This window comes from Notolabrus celidotus, chromosome 5 (assembly GCF_009762535.1).
Source record: "Notolabrus celidotus isolate fNotCel1 chromosome 5, fNotCel1.pri, whole genome shotgun sequence".
NCBI classification, from domain to species: domain Eukaryota; kingdom Metazoa; phylum Chordata; class Actinopteri; order Labriformes; family Labridae; genus Notolabrus; species Notolabrus celidotus.
In genome coordinates, this window is record NC_048276.1 from 407,566 (window position 1) to 424,175 (window position 16,610).

At 40.2% G+C, this 16,610-nt stretch overlaps 2 protein-coding genes across 2 annotated transcripts; both read right to left on the reverse strand.

Moving 5' to 3' along the window:
* Positions 1-1,158: 1,158 nt before the first annotated feature.
* On the reverse strand, positions 1,159-5,480 carry LOC117812458. The gene is made up of 6 exons (XM_034683201.1): positions 5,430-5,480; positions 5,009-5,338; positions 4,033-4,338; positions 2,446-2,487; positions 2,195-2,323; positions 1,159-2,111 (listed from the first exon to the last, which is right to left on the reverse strand). The coding sequence occupies exons 1-6, from the start codon at positions 5,467-5,469 to the stop codon at positions 1,933-1,935; spliced, it is 1,026 nt and encodes a 341-aa protein (XP_034539092.1). The 5' UTR covers positions 5,470-5,480; the 3' UTR covers positions 1,159-1,932.
* Positions 5,481-8,901: 3,421 nt separating this feature from the next.
* Positions 8,902-12,968, reverse strand: LOC117812645. The gene is made up of 5 exons (XM_034683546.1): positions 12,845-12,968; positions 10,504-10,830; positions 9,813-10,118; positions 9,351-9,467; positions 8,902-9,083 (listed from the first exon to the last, which is right to left on the reverse strand). The coding sequence occupies exons 1-5, from the start codon at positions 12,966-12,968 to the stop codon at positions 9,043-9,045; spliced, it is 915 nt and encodes a 304-aa protein (XP_034539437.1). The 3' UTR covers positions 8,902-9,042.
* Between the last annotated feature and the right edge of the window lie 3,642 nt (positions 12,969-16,610).

Below are 16,610 nucleotides of genomic sequence, written 5' to 3' on the forward strand. Positions count from 1 at the left end.
AATTGAAATGGAAGCTCACAAAATCCAGAAAACAAATTTGAATGTCAGTAAAAGCAGCTTCAGTCCTGATTCTGAAGGACAAGTTAAATACTAAAGTTGGTAATTAAAGGCTGTTTTATGTTGACTATGATATCTATTTAATATTTGGGCTTGTGTTGTTGGCTGTGAATGATGCATCATTGTTCCTGATGTACAGATGTTTCTGAGGCCTGTGTTGACAGCAGTGTTTAGTTGTATGTTGTTGCCACCCTGTGGTCGAAGATTGAAAATCCATCCTGTATTTGCTCCCACTGTTTCACCCTTCCCTCTCTGTTTGCTTTAAGGAATCAGTTTATCACAAGGTTTCTCAGTTTTAGCCTCCACTTGTCACTAGAATATCCTTTTTGCAGGATTTAATTGTTTCTACATTATATGGACCTCATTATATGAAACCAATATAATAAAAAATTAATTAATTAAATTTCTAGCTTCGTTATGGTGAGTGACCGTAATAACACCTATCACCTATTTTTTATCTGCACGTCTTCATCGAGTCGTTTCACCTTTCTCTGACATTTTCTACTCGCAGCGTGGGTTTTCAGTCTACTCCTCTGGTGTTATTGTGGTTTTGAAGTCCAGGAAGTGGTTTCATTTTTCAGTTGAAGTGTTACCACGAAAAGAGGTATCTCTCATTCTTACGTTTGACCACGGTTAAAGAGAACTTCATCAACACTATGATTAATAGTAATCTTTATTTATGCTGCACTTTTCAAAACAGGGTTACAAAGAGCTTTACAGATAAGAAACTAAATACAATAAAAGAGCAATGTGAGGAAGAGGAATAAAAGGAGATAAAACAATGTTGGAAGAATAAAAACAACAAAAGATTAAAGATTAAAGCAATCAAATAATCGGAAATCAGAAATATATATAAAAAGAAATTAAACAAATAATATTTTTGTTTTGTTTTTTAGATATTTTTTATTCTTAAGAAATAAATTGATAAAAATCCTGTCAGGGATTCTGCCTGAAAAAGAATACTGAACGAATAAAAACAACAAAAAATAAAAGATTAAAACAATCAGAAATATAAAATATAAAAATGACCCTGAAATATAAAGATATAAAAATATAAAACTATTCAAATATGAAATATCTTACACAAATTATAATAATATTAAAGGATAAATCAAACTGATTAAATCCTGTCAGTGATACTCCCTGAAAAAGAATAAAAGCCTCTGGATTAAAAGATGCTCAGGTGACATCTCCTGTTAAAGCACATGTTTCAAAATGTGTTTTTAAAGGAGGATAAATATCTCTGATCTCCTCGGGGAGGTCGTTCCAGAGGGTCGGAGCTCTGACAGAAAAGGCCCTCTCACCTTTGGTCCTCAGCCTCGACTGTGTGACGGCGAGCAGAGCCTCTGGGCTGAGGACCTCAGGGTACCGGGCACGTTTGGAGGGAGGAGATCAGAAATGTACCTGAGCGTCTTTAAGAGTCAACAATAAAATCTTAAATTCTAAAATGTATCAGGAGCTGATGGAGGGAAGCTGAAACAGGAGGGATGTGGTCTCTGTTTTTGGATCTAGTGCAGAGTCTGGCTGCTGCGTTGAGGACGACCTGTATCTCTGTTTAAAGATGTGTACAGTGAGTTACAGTCATCCAGACGGGAGGTGATGAAAGTATGTATGACCGTCTCAGGGTCGGAGAGTCTCCTTAGTAGCATAAAACAAGTCTACACAACGAGGCTGACATGCATAGACTGGCTGTTTATTTTGGAAAGAGAAACCAGTATACTAAGATACATGTTTCATAAATTGTTTCCAGATTAACTTAATTTGAAAAGCATGTTTACGTCAGGAAATTACAGATTCAAAATAATAATAAGAAGAAGAAAGAAAAGAGTTTCCTGTTTAAACAGCCCATGACACAAAAACCCTTCAGCATTAGTTTTAAATGATTTCCTCCAAAGCCGGGGAAGAAAAGGAAGACACGGTCAGGCTTGTGACTGATACTGTTTCAGGAGGAGGTTCTGTAGAGTCCGGATCTGAGCCGGGTTCGGTTGTCCGTGTACGTTGGATCACTATGACGTCTGAGTAGATGATTTCCTCTTCGGGGTTTTCTGTAACAGCTGAAGGAAGAAGATGTTGATCAATGTAGATCTTTGTCCAATAAAAAGAACTCAAGACATGAAGACATCAGAGAAAGTCTTACCCTCGTTAGCCGGAGGGGATGCTGGTGTTTTAAGAAGGATGGTTAAACCACAGCCCAGAGCCACGAGGACGATAGCCAGGAAACTTGCTGTTACAGCCACAGCCACCACAGGAAAGGATGAGAACATAACTAGAAAGTAAAAGCATGCATCAAACCGAGGCAGGAAATGACACTGAGGTGTTCAAGATACAGAAACATCTACGGCTGAAGTTCATGTGTAAGCATCAAAAAATGTGACAGCAACATTTTACCAAAGGTAGTGGCACCAGATGTTTCTTCCCCAGATGTTTTTGCTTTGAAATAGAAGTTAAAAACCGGTAGTTAGAAAAGAAATCAAGCCTTGTCTTCTTTTTATGTTGCAGTAATCAAAATATACCCAGAGGTTTGTATGTTGTTACTTCTCTCATCTCTAATGTGAGGATGTTATGTTTCCAGAAAGGTTGTTAAAGATAAAACATTTCTAATAAACATGAGCTCCTTAGTTCACTTTCTTTGGATTAAAGAACAAATGTGAAGGAAATATGCTTCAATTAAGGAAATGTGGAGGTCTCATAGATTCATGGGTCTTATTCAATCAGAGTTAACATGCTGCAAGAGCTAGAAACAGTCGAAATGATTGCCGTGTTAGTTTTTGGGCCTGATTCATGAAGAGATTGTGCAACTTTTGTGCCATTAAACACGTGCAAGTGAGCCGAAAAGACGGCATCAAATTTACAAAGCATGCGCAGAGACAAACGGCCAAATTCCACTGGATCAATGTCCGGTCAGTCTCGGATCCATCACGGCACTGGATCCGTCAAGTCACTGGATCCGTCACAGCACTGGATCCATGTGTTAACTTCCACTGGATCCATGTGTTAACTTCCACTGGATCTGCTCCGTTGCGTTCCATCTGCGTCTCTGATCCAGCAGGTCAGAAGCCCCGGCTAAAACGCAACAACAGTTTTCTGTCTTCTGCTGAAAATATTTCTGTGTCCGGTCCGTGTCTGATCCATCACAGCACCAGATCTGATAGGTTTCTATTCTAGTCAATGTGTTAACTTGGATGCCGGAGCAGGAAGCATCAATCTCAACAGATGGATGAGGAGAGGAGGAGGAGAATCCTTGATTCAGTGATTACTGTGGGGAAATCTCGGTCACATGACTCCAGCTGCTCAGAGGTCCTGCTCTGTGCTGCGTTCTGAAAACACAACCAGTGGGTCTTGACGTCTTGACGGACGAGTGAGCATGGAGCCGGACCCCAGCAGATCTGAGACAGACCGGACACAGATAAGAGATTCCTTCATCTGATCATTATCTTGATCTGGTGGAAGTCCTGGTAAGAATCCCCACAAAGTGCAAGCAAATAGCTCCACTGTGTGTCAGTGTTGTTTGCCTACATTTCAATCAGCCACTATGCATTCATAGCAACTCATAGCAACATCATGGAAACTCTGCCATGATGCACGACGGACTGTTCCTTTGTTTGGTTTATCTGAACCAGCTCTGTTTTGCGGTCTCGCTCCAGGAAGGGGGCTTGAGTAATCTGTGTAATGAGTATCTAGTCCATCATGAATTGACTCCACCAATGATTAGGACTTCCTTCTGCATGTGTGTGGATAGGAGTCAGCGTTGTCAGGATGAGAGCACAGAGTGGAGATGCTCATCTCAGTCACAATCAGGTGCAAATCTTGAGCTAGCTGCAACAAGCTGCAGAGCTCTGAGTGTTTTTACTCTTGAAGGAGTGAAAACAGCTTTATGGATCAGACCTTGAGACAGAGCGGGCGCATTATGTGCATTTTGGTGCTATTAGCAAATCATTCCCAGTGAACTTCCCCCCTCAGAGTGAATCACTTTACCTTTGCAGATATTCAGGTGAATAACTGTTTCCTCCAAGCTGACGTTGTTCCAAACAGAACACGTCAAGTTTCCTGTCAGCTGACCAGGTAAGCCGATGGTGGCAATGTCTTGGTCTTGTTTAGTTTTAGTCCCCTGCATGTTTGCTGCCTTCCTGTTCAGGGACTGGCTTTGGTCTCTTGTATGCTTTAGTATCTCACCATCCAAAGTAAAAATAAACTCTACTTCCTCTCCTTCAGAGGAGCAGCTGATGCTCCTCTGCTCTGCTGATGAACACACCTGAGACACAGCTGGCTTTGACACTGGAGCTGGAAGACAAACACAACATGAACATACAGAACATTTAAACTTGTTCTTTTATCAGCCATGGATTTGTGTTTGCATTGTTGAACAAACATCTAAAAGCTTTTCTGGGTCAGAAAAAAAAGTTATTTAAAAAAAAAATTGAAATATGTAAAAAACTGAATGGAACAAACGCAAGAATCCTGCAACTTGCAAAATGAAAATAAGAATGAATAGCTTTTTTTGAATTTGGAAGTTGAACCCAGAAGAGTTTTTGAGTCAGAAAAATTAATAGTAATGAAAAAACATTTAAAACACGTATCAAACTGAAAGGCACAAACTGTAAACTTTTGCTTATTGTTAAAATAAATAAATATAACCTTATTTGTTTTACTCCAAACATACTAGTATTGCAAGAAACCTGAACAATGCAAAAAAATAATAAATTAAAATGTATATTTTATTTTATTTGGAAGTTGAACCTTGTGCAGGATTCTTGCAATTCTAATATCATGAGCTACTTCTCACTCCTCTCCTCCGCATATTGAACTTCTGATTGGTTAGCACAACTTATTCTGAATATTGTTCTGGATCAATGTTCTTCCAAAAGTCCAGTTAATAAACACTAAATAAGATCCTTACACTACAGGAGACACCTCACTAAAATACACAAAGTCTCTGTTTTGTCCAACCTACCTTGAATTTCTAGATGCAGGTTCACTGTTCTTATTAAAACCCCTCCTGACGTGTGTTCTTCCAACATGTAATCTCCAGAGTGGTTCTTTGTTGCTCTTCCCAGTATGAAGGATCCATTAGGGAAGACTTTCGCATCACTGGCATATTCTTTATGTTGGAACTCTATCTTCAGTTTTTTAATCCTTGTAATAACATATTTGTCGTCTTTCTTCAACCTCAGGTTTGAATCTGCTTTATCTGTGAGTTGAAAAATCAGCAGCCTCCCCTCAGCCCCGGAGCACTGCTGAGCTGCAGCAGCAGTAGACTCAGGGAACTTGCATTTATTAGGTCCTGAAACAAAACAAATGCATCACTTAGAAATGTGAACTCTATTTCTAAATGTGGTTAAGATAAACGGTTTCACTGTAAGGTCGAGGTTTACCTTGTGCCGCGCTGGCTGCTGCCAGAGCCGTGATGATCATGAGGACGGACTCCATTCTTTTTCCTGTTGTTACAAAAACATTACATTTATTTTGAATGTTTCGCCACTTTTATTGAAATATTTCTGAACTCTAGGTAGATTTTTAAACTGAAGTTAAGTTGTTAACTTTTCATTGAGTTTCATTGAAATGTAACATTAATTGAATTCATGAAGTCATGGGCCAAACTTTAAAATCATGAAAAGGTAAAGAAACACTTTGCTGTGCTTCCTTTCTTCATATAATATCAGCTGAAATGTTAAAAATCTTTAGTTCTCAGTCGTCACTTACCGACGTGTCAGTGGTGTGAAGTCTTCAAGAGGTGTTCCTTCACTGTCAGAGGACTAGCGTGCTCTCTTCTCATCATCTCGTTGTTTCGTTGCATGATAAGTCGAGGAAGTGGTTTTAGAGTTGTTACCCAACCTCGCCCTTTAACACAGCGCTCGGCTTCACAGCTTCCGCATCTGCAAACTCACTGAACCATCTCTGAGATTATTCAGACTGTGACCCATGTTAAAACTCCAACCCCTAATGAAGGTGTTCTTCATTATATCTGTCTCACCGTGTCTTATAAACGATGTTCCAGTATGAACAGCAACATTTCATACAACAATCTTTGTTGCAACAGGATGAAGCCAAACTTCAGGGCATGCTTTTGCACCAATTATCATGATTAATACATTTTTCATTCAGGTCACACATCTAAATGATGGTGATTGATTGTGCTTCTGCATTTATCCACCACCTGTACTTATTACCCCATTAGTAATAACACATGATAACCCCATCCTCATTATTATTATTATATCTACACATTTAAACCCTTTCAGCAAAAAGTAAGGTCACATTTCTGACTTTATGGGTTGTTTGAGTGGCAGCTGAAAGTGAACGCAGCGTCTCAACGTGTGAAAACTGAATATCACCTCTGGGTGACTTCATGTAGTTCTCGTGGTGATTGTTTCTGCCGTTATGAAATGTATGATAGTCGTCTGACACCTGTAGATGAATCATGAAGTTCAGCATGGTTGCTGCAAGTAAAGGTTATGCATCAGAATACTCAGGTAGACGATACCTGGTGGGCCTCTAATGTTAGCATTTGCCTCATTTTACATGCATTAGATTGCAATCTACCATCAGAAATAGATCAGTAAATAATATACTAGCCTTCTCTGTATTTCTTTTTTTCTCTCAACTCTTCTTTTTTTTTTAAACAATATGTTTATTGAGTTTTTTTTAAACATTTCCAAAGACACACAATTACAATTAAAGAAATTCAAAGGAAAAAAAAAAAAATTATATATACATACACATGCACATATATACACATATATAAAATAAAAACAAGCAAATAAACAAAAACAAAAATAAAAAAGAACTTAATTACAAAATTGTCTGTATTAACTAAAGATTCAACTCTTCTTCTTCTTCTTCTTCTTCTTCTTCTTCTTCTTATTATTATTATTATTATTATCATTATTACATTTTAATTTTAATTTAATACTAATTTATTTCTCTTTTTCTCTCAACTCTTATTATTATTCTTATTGTTATTATTATTATTTTTTTTTTTTACTATTATTATTTTTTTAATTTTAACTCTAATTCATATTTATATCTTATTGTATTCTTTCTTTCTATTAATATTTTCTTTCTTAAATCCTGTTTATAAGAGCATACTGTAATATAACTGAATTCCCCCCCAGGATATATAAAATATTTCTGATTCTGATAATAAATATACGTATCTTTCCTTTAAAAATAAATCAGGTGAAGTGAATGCAGCATTAATGTTTTTTTGCATCCCTCTTCATCAGTTAATGGTTAAACCAGGGTTGGTTATTGTACTCTTTACACAATTATGAACATAATGCCTCCGACTTCTGCAAACATCATGTTGAGAAAAAAATGATGCCATATGATTTAATAATTATTATCATGAACCTTATATTTTACTCTTAATACTCTTTCAACAAAGTGCATCATCTAGAGAAAGTCCAGTCACAGCAGCATATTTATTTAATGTTTATTTGACAGATGTTGCAGCTTCATGAGATCTTTACTTCATTTAAAAAGTTGTCTATTTATGAAGACCTGCTCACTGTAAGCCGGATGTGAGGGCATGTCGTCCTCTCTCACACACAGTATGGAAAATGTCACATATTAAAAGAAGCATGTACTTCGTATAACTAAGAACGCGCTGCACCTAAAAAAAACATTCTCACAAACAATTGAGGCGATGCAGAAATTAAACCTCTGAGAACCACTGTTTCAAACCACAGCCTCAGACTATTACTGTCGCTCTGTCACAGGGTCACCTCCTCTCTGCTGTGAACTCTGACGGCATCCAAAAATAAGATACGCAGATACACAACAGGATGATTTTATTCACTCTTACAAAGAAGAACAATGCAAAGATAACATTTTATCCACAAGAGCACAAAAAAAAACATTTTCAAGAAATTATGAGAAACAAAAAATTACATTTCCACAAATCTGAACGACATGATTTAGTTTTAAAGAACAATTACTGTAAGAAAGAAACCTTTGAGAGAACACTTATATACAAAAGTGCGTCCTTGAAAGTAACATAAATGGACTAAAGTCTTGCCTTTGGTGCTAGCTCTGCTATCCTTAGGTTTCTATGAATTTACAGGTATGTAGAAGTGGAAGGTAGTTAGCATAAAAGGCAAACCTCTCTACTCTGACCTTCAGCTAAATGTTTGATATTGTGCTGAACTGAAACACAGTTGTTGTACTTCTCCTTTAAATGTTTAATATGGGGCAAGATAAACATGTTCTATCAGTCGCAGCTTTAACAAATCTACATGCCTAGATTCACTCATGTCATAGTGCCACCTAGTGGTAAGACAAGGAAGCTTTTCCTTCTCACGTTGAGTCAAATTAAATTATATATTTCATATATTATAACATTGTAATATAACAGCATCTGCAGTGATGCGGACATTGTACCGGTCTGTCGTGGTGAAGAGAGAGCTGAGCCAGAAGGCAAAGCTCTCAGTGTACCGGTCAATCTACGTTCCAACCCTCACCTACGGTCACGAGCTGTGGGTAGTGACCGAAGGAACTACATCACAAATACAAGCGGCTGAAATGAGCTTTCTCTGCAGGGTGTCTGGGCTCAGCCTTAGAGAGAGGGGGTCAGTAACTCAGACTCAAAGTAGAGCTGCTGTGAGAGGAGCCAGATGAAGTGGTTCGGGCATCTGGTCAGGGTGCCTCCCGTACGTCTCCCTGGGGAGGTGTTTCGGGCAAGTCCGGAAGAACCCAGGACACGCTGGTGAGATTATATCTCTCAGCTGGCCTGGGAGCGCCTCGGTATCCTCCAAGAGGAGCTGGTGGAAGTGGCCGGGAGAGGAGTGTCTGGGCCTCCCTGCTGAGACTGCTGCCCCCGCGGCCTGGACCAGGATAAGTGGAGGAAGATGCATGGATGGAAGAATGGATATTTCATAATGAGCTGCTGACGTGATCTCGGATCATCTTCAGAGATTCAAATGTGAGTGCAGGGAGGCCTGCCACGAAGGGATTGCTGGAGTCAAAGCAGGATGTTGAGCTGCTCTGTCAGGTCGGGATCTCCTGGAGAAAGAGTTCGTTGGAAGCGTCTGCAAAAGAAAATGAGAAAAATGAAAATGTTCATCATAGTTGATATCTGATGCTCTGGAAGGACTAAGTTTACATCTCTGAAAGTTGTTTTATTCTGCTTTAACGTACGTAAGTTGGGTGATGTACATGACTTCATTAACTTCTCCATCCTCATAAAAGATGCAGAATAATCAAACCACCTGAACTCATCACTGACTTAAAGGGCTCTTAGTAACTTTTGCATTCAAGGAACCAAAAGAAAGACCATAAAAATAATTTCCTCTTACCTTCTGGAACACCAGTGCTCCTTGTTTTCCAATGCACAATGCAGACTGCAAGACACAAAGCCAGCAGAAGTACAGAACCCACACCATGTCTCACAGCCAAGAAACCAGGGTGGACGCCTGAAAGTTAAAAACATATCAGTCATCTTTGGATGCTACAAAGATGCACACATTCAATCATCAGACCTCAGAATCCACCGCAAAGACTGAACAAGAGCTGAGACTCAAGTTTGCATTAATCTGTCACTCGAGGTGAGCCCACACCTTTTCCTCCCGTGCAGCCCTGACACAGATCTGGTGAAGCTGATTTGGCAAAAGTCTGCAGCAAAATATTTCCCTATATAACCTGTAGTATTCCCTCAGGTGTTTCAGCTGCAAACACATCTACAGTTGCAGTTAGTGTGCCGTTATTAATAGAACATTTTACCTGAGGTATAGAAATAGTATTAGTGTAAACTCATTTACCTTTGCAGATATTCAGGTGAATAACTGTTTCCTCCCTGCTGACCTTGTTCCAAACAGAACACGTCAAGTTTCCTGTCAGCTGACCAGGTAAGCTGATGGTGGCAATGTCTTGGTCTTGTTTGGTTTTAGTCCCCTGCATGTTTGCTGCCTTCCTGTTCAGGGACTGGCTTTGGTCTCTTGTATGCTTCAGTGTCTCACCGTCCAAAGTAAAAGTAAACTTTACTTCCTCTCCCTCAGAGGAGCAGCTGATGCTCCTCTGCTCTGCTGATGAACACACCTGACACACAGCTGGCTTTGACACTAGAGCTGGAAGACAAACATAACATGTTATACTAAACAAAATGGAACAAACAATGAACTTTTACTTGTTAAAATAAAAAAAATGAATTAATAAATACAACTTTTTTTTTAAATCGAGACATTACAATTTAATAATCCTGTACACTGTCCAACTTGCAGAAAAAAAATATTAAATGGCTTTTATTTCATTTGGAAGTTGAACCCTTGAACAGTGTGCAGGATTATTGCAATGAGTCGCACCTGTCCTCTGAAGTAGATGTGTGGAGCCTTTTCTTCTCTCCAGACATATCAAACTTCTGATCTGTTAGCACAACTTGTTCTGCAAATTACCATTTTAAATTAGATCTTTAAGCTCACTGAAATACACAAAGTCTCTGTTTGTCCAACCTACCTTGAATTTCTAGGTGCAGGTTCACTCGTCTTAATAAAACCCCTCCTGTTGTGTGTTCTTCCAACATGTAATCTCCAGAGTGGTTCTTCGTTGCTTTTCCCAGTATGAAGGATCCATTAGGGAAGACTTTCGCATCTCTGGCATATTCTTTATGTTGGAACTCTATCTTCAGTTTTGTAATCCTTGCAATAACATATTTATCGTCTTTCTTCAACCTCAGGTTTGAATCTGCTTTATTTGTGAGTTGAAAAATCAGCAGCCTCCCCTCAGCCCTGGAGCACTGCTGAGCTGCAGCAGCAGACTCAGGGAATTTGCATTCAATAGGACCTGAAAACGAAACAAAAAAATCAACATTAAAGGATTTAAGCGATATACAATGGACATTTTTATAGGATAAGAAACAAGACCTTTGACCCATTTTCCATTATACTTTTATATTATATTTTGCTGCTGTTAAACTTTTTACACTTTTGTCTATGTCTATTGTATTTGTCCATTTATAAAAAGCAGGATGAGATCTTAAGCCAGAAATCACTCCTAGTTCGGGATACAATAAGCAAAGATATTTAAAGATATCACTTTGTCCACAAGAGGCGCTGAAGTTCCTCACTGTCGCTCAAACTGTTTTCAACCACTTTTATAAATGTGATTTTTTTTGGTAAACTTTGCTTCCCTTGCTTCAAATATTGAATAAATGTTTACAGAACTATTGCTTGAACCCTGTAACATACCTGTGCAATGAGCTGCGTTGGCCAGAAATGTGTTGATGATGATGAAGATAGACATCGCTTTTTTCCGTTGACCATGAAATCTTAATTCTAAGACTTCATGATTCAGCTGGCTTGTCAGGTCCTGCTCTCCACTGGTTCTCATCCTACATTAAAGAAAGCCAGTCTTACATTTCAATCGTCAATTTCAAATCTGCTGTGTTACAAGTTACCTCAGGGGTTCCACAAGGGTCAGTCCTTAGCCTGCTCCTCTTTAATTTAAACATGCTCCCGCTCAGTACAGTCATGAGAAAACACAACATTTCCTACCATTCATACACTGATGATGCAAAGTTTTATATCTCCCTCTCATCCAACGATCTTAGCCCTGTCAACATACTTTTGAACTGCATTCAGGATATCAACTGTTGGATGTCCTCAAACTTTTTAAAACTAAACTCAGACGGAACAGAAATACTTGTCATTGGCCCAAAAACCCAGAGGGAAAACATCCAATTACATCTGAGTTCAATTTCTGTAAAACACTGTGAGCAAGTCAGAAATCTTGGTGTAATTTCAGATTCTGAACTTCACTTTGAATACCACATTACCAATATAACAAGAACATAATTTTACCGTTCCATCCATCCATCCATTTTCTTCCGCTTATCCGGGGTCGGGTCGCGGGGGTAGCAGTCCAAGCAAATTGACCCAGACATCCCTCTCCCCGGCGACACTTTCCAGCTCCTCCTGGGGAATCCCGAGGTGTTCCCAGACCAGGCGGGAGATATAATCCCTCCACCGCGTTCTGGGTCTACCCCGGGGCCTTCTCCCAGTTGGACGTGCCCGGAACACCTCTAAAGGGAGGCGTCCGGGAGGCATCCTTATCAGATGCCCCAACCACCTCAGCTGACTCCTTTCGACGCGGAGGAGCAGCGGCTCTACTCCGAGCTCCCTCCGGATGTCCGAGCTCCTGACCCTCTCTCTAAGGCCGAGCCCAGACACCCTTCACAGAAAACTCATTTCAGCCGCTTGTATCCGCGATCTTATCCTTTCGGTCATGACCCACAGCTCATGACCATAGGTGAGGGTTGGAACGTAGACCGACTGGTAAATCGAAAGCTTTACCTTCCGGCTCAGCTCCCTCTTCACAACAATGGTCCGATACAACGTCCGCATCACTGCTGACGCCTCACCAATCCGCCTGTGGATCTCACGCTCCATTTTACCCCCACTCGCGAACAAGACCCTGAGATACTTAAACTCCCCCACTTGGAGCAAAGTCTCACTCCCCACCGAGAGAGAGCAATCCACCGTTTTCTGGCAGAGAACCATGGCCTCAGACTTGGAGGTGCTAACTCTCATCCCGGCCGCTTCGCACTCAGCTGCAAACCGCCCCAATGCCCGCTGGAGGTCCCCGCTCGAGGAAGCCAACAGAACCACATCGTCTGCAAAAAGCAGAGATGAGATTCCAAGCTCCCCGAACTGGAGACCCTCCTCCCCCCGGCTGCGCCTTGAGATCCTGTCCATAAAGATTACAAACAGGACCGGTGACAAAGGGCAACCCTGGCGGAGTCCAACACGCACCGAGAACGCGTCCGACTTTGTGCCAAGTATGCGGACACAACTCTCACTTTGGTCGTACAGGGACCGGATAGCTCGCAGTAGCGGCCCCCGAACCCCATACTCCCGCAGTACCCCCCACAAGAGCCCCCGTGGTACACGATCGTAGGCCTTCTCCAAGTCCACAAAACACATGTAGACTGGATGGGCAAACTCCCATGCCCCCTCCAGGAGCCTTGCAAGGGTAAAGAGCTGGTCCACTGTCCCGCGGCCAGGACGAAAACCACATTGTTCCTCCTGTATCCGAGGTTCGACCTCCAGCCGGAGCCTCCTTTCCAGCACCCTAGAGTACACTTTTCCCGGGAGGCTGAGAAGTGTGATACCCCTATAATTGGAGCACACTCTCCGGTCCCCCTTTTTGAAAATGGGAACCACCACCCCGGTCTGCCACTCCACAGGCACCGTCCCAGACCTCCACGCGACACTGAAGAGGCGTGTCAGCCAAGACAGCCCAACAATGTCCAGAGCCTTCAGCATCTCAGGGCGAATCTCATCCACCCCCGGCGCCTTGCCACTAGGGAGCTTTTTGACTACCTCAGTGACCTCTGCCAAGGAAATGGACAAGTCCTCCGCTGGGTCTTCAGACTCTGCCTCCTCCTCGAAGGACGTGTTGGCTGGATTTAGGAGATCCTCAAAGTGTTCCTTCCACCACCCGACGATATCCCCAGTCTGGGTCCGCAGTTCCCCACCCCCGTTTAAAAATCCAAACTATGATCATTCATATCCCAAACTGATGCAGAGAAATTAGTCCATGCATTCATATCGACCCGGTTCTCAAATCACTTCATTGGCTCACCGTTCAAACAGAATCACTTTCAAAATCCTATTATTAGTCCATAAAGCACTCACTGGTTCAGCTCCCCAGCACATCTCTGACTTGCTCACATTGTTTAACCTGACCCGGATCCTTAGGTCATCAGGTGGAAGACTTTTAAATGTACCCAGAGTACACTGAAAGTCCGGTGAAGGGGCCTTTAGTTTGTAACAAACTGCCTGCTGACCTCAGGTCCATCACAACTGTCTCCACTTTTAAAAGAACTCAAAACATATTTATTTTCTGAAGCGTATGAATGATGTAATGAGTGTTGTGACTGGCTGCATGTGTTTGTTTGCTGTATGCTGTGTTTAATGTATGTTGGGTGTATATATTTAGAATGATTGAATTTCTTTCATTTAAAAGAAATAACAACTGGATACAGTGATTGTAAGATTAAAGTGAAGATATTAAAATGTGACATCAGGTAACATTTGATTTTAATATAATGAACTTATATTAAAGGATTAATTATTTATTAAGAATTTTAAAGAGAAATATAAATGATGGTGTTTACCTGCTTCCTCTCTCCATCTCAGATCAGATAGATTTACACGCCGTCACTCAGCACCTTCACTCTGCTGTGAGATCTTCAAGACTGTTTCAGACTGACGTGATTTTCCCCTCAGAGGGCTGATTGTCTTCTTGTCTTCCACTTTTAATGATAACTCTACGAAGCACTTATTAAATTCTCCTCCACATATTTTGCTTTTAAGTGATCAGCAATCGATGAGCTTTACAACCATACTTGTGTAGATTTGGCGTCTCTTGTGCAAACCAGAAGCACGTTGCTAACGTGACTTCAGATGTTATGTTTCTAAAGAGTGTGAGAGAGAAAAACACTCATTTCACTTTCTGCCGTGTAGAGTAACAGCTCAGGTAAAAATAAACTGTGTGTGTGTGTGTGTGTGTGTGTGGGTGTGTGTGTGTGTGTGTGTGACTGAACCACAGTTTTATTCTGTCTCTGCAGCCGTTTCAGCCGCAGCGACTTAGCGAAGTTTCAGAAGCAGAGGAACTTATTATTTAAAGTTTCTTTGCTCATTAAGGGGAATTAAAAATAAATGTTTAATTTGATGTTACTGAGAACAAACAGAAGATTATAGTTAACAAGAGAAAGCCAAAGATATGTCATGTGTTTCAGGAAGGCTTTACTTCTGACTCTATTTTCATAATCACCTGGCGTCAGTCGTGTTAAATACAACCGAGCCTGATTGGAATTCTTCTTCTGTGACGTGAAAACAACATGCTGCTTATTAACCATGTGAAGCCACAATCCACAGATTTATTTAGCTGGTTTACACGGATCATAACATGTATGCAACTTTACTCCTGAACTACGTGAGTTTCGACCGGTGGACCCAGGGTCTAAATTTAGTTCAGGGGTAGATAATCTCCCCCCTAAAAAGCCCCTGCTAGGGGGGTAGTACTTTTCAAAGGTCCCGGGGCTTTCGGGGGCGGGGCCTGCAATGCTGAACGTGTCTGATTGGTAGATTAACCTCAGTGTTTTTATTCCTCCCTCCGTCCACAATAACATCACACACATCTGTGATTCACTTGATTTCTCTTTCTTTCATTAGTTTTTATTTGTTCTATCTTTTTTGTGTGTGTACAAAATTTTTTTTGTCAAAACAAATTTTTTTTTGTCAAAACAAATTTTTTTTTGTCAAAACAAATTTTTTTTTGTCAAAACAAAATTTTGTCAAAAAAAAAAATTGTCAAAATTTTTTTTGTCAAAAATTTTTTTGTCCAAAAACATTTTGTCAAAAAAAAAATTTCTCAAGAAAAATGTCAAAAATGTTTTTGTCAAAAAAAAAAATTCAAAGATTCAATTTTTTTTTTATTTTCAATTTTCCAAAAACCATTCACAGTCATTGTTTTTCCATCTGTGATTCTCTTGATTTCTCTTTCTTTCATTAGTTTTTATTTGTTCTATCTTTTTGTATGTGTGTGTACTTTTCAAAAGAAGAAGCTGTGATTCTCTTGATTTAGCAGCTTGTAACAGTAGTCTTCTTTCAGCCCACCGTGAATGCGTCTCTCCTCCCGGTGTTCCGGTTTTAAAAGTGACCCTGTAAACTGGAGACCTTCAGCTGAACGTGTCAGTGTTTGTGGAGTTTACACAGCTGTTGAAACACAGAGGGAATTCCTGGGAATGCAAACTAGTTTATTTTTTATTAAGATTTCAAAATATCCTCATCAGATATTTAATGATGGTCTAAAGACGTTTATGAGGGATGCATCTGGCTGAGAGTCTCCAGTTAACAGGGTCGCCATTTGAACCAAAACACCGGGCGATCTCTGCGATCACGGCTTTTTGAGTTCAAAAGGATTTTACAGCCGTGTTGAAACGTCTTTGCTACTCGCGCTTATCTCCTCTCACGTGTTGATTCAGTGAATCCATCTGTGATGAAATATAGCACCATCTAAAACAGACCAGCTGAGTCTCTTCATGCTAACAGGCTAAATTTTGGAGCACAATTTCTAATTTGAGGAAGATTATTTTTTTCGGCAGGCTCCAGGTCAACTTTTTGTCTATTTTTTTTGTCAAAACTTTTTTTTGTCAAAACTTTTTTTTGTCCAAACTTTTTTTTGTCAAAACTTTTTTTTCAAATTTTTTTTGTTTTTCCCCCCAAAAATTTTTTCAGATTTTTTTTTCAAATTTTCAATAAACCATTCACAGTCATTGTTTTTTCCATCTGTGATGAATGGCATTCATCTTTGTTTTATTGCCCTCTACTGGTCTGGTGGTGTAGTGCCAAAGGATTTTAAAGCCGTGTTGAAACGTCTTTGCTACTCGCGCTTATCTCCTCTCACGTGTTGATTCAGTGAATCCATCTGTGCTGAAATATAAACGCACACAGCAATGGGGGCACAGGAACCTTTTAGTTCCGGGTAAAGTAGTTCTGGGGGCTAAAAGACCCTGGAACTCTTGGTCGAAATACACCTTTGGTCTCAAAAAAGTAGCA

What these genes read in the sequence shown, in the direction of transcription:
- LOC117812645 (XM_034683546.1), bottom strand. Translation starts at nt 12,968, where the DNA reads ATGTGTTTTGTGGACTTGGAGAAGGCCTACGATCGTGTACCACGGGGG. An exon ending in CCTGCACCTAGAAATTCAAG is followed by an intron (nt 10,119 to 10,503) that starts GTAGGTTGGACA and finishes TTTGTCTTCCAG; the next exon opens with CTCTAGTGTCAAAGCCAGCT. An exon ending in TCACCTGAATATCTGCAAAG is followed by an intron (nt 9,468 to 9,812) that starts GTAAATGAGTTT and finishes TTTAACTTTCAG; the next exon opens with GCGTCCACCCTGGTTTCTTG.
- LOC117812458 (XM_034683201.1), bottom strand. Translation starts at nt 5,469, where the DNA reads ATGATCATCACGGCTCTGGCAGCAGCCAGCGCGGCACAAG. An exon ending in AGCAGCCAGCGCGGCACAAG is followed by an intron (nt 5,339 to 5,429) that starts GTAAACCTCGAC and finishes GTTTTGTTTCAG; the next exon opens with GACCTAATAAATGCAAGTTC. An exon ending in ATCCCCTCCGGCTAACGAGG is followed by an intron (nt 2,112 to 2,194) that starts GTAAGACTTTCT and finishes TTCTTCCTTCAG; the next exon opens with CTGTTACAGAAAACCCCGAA.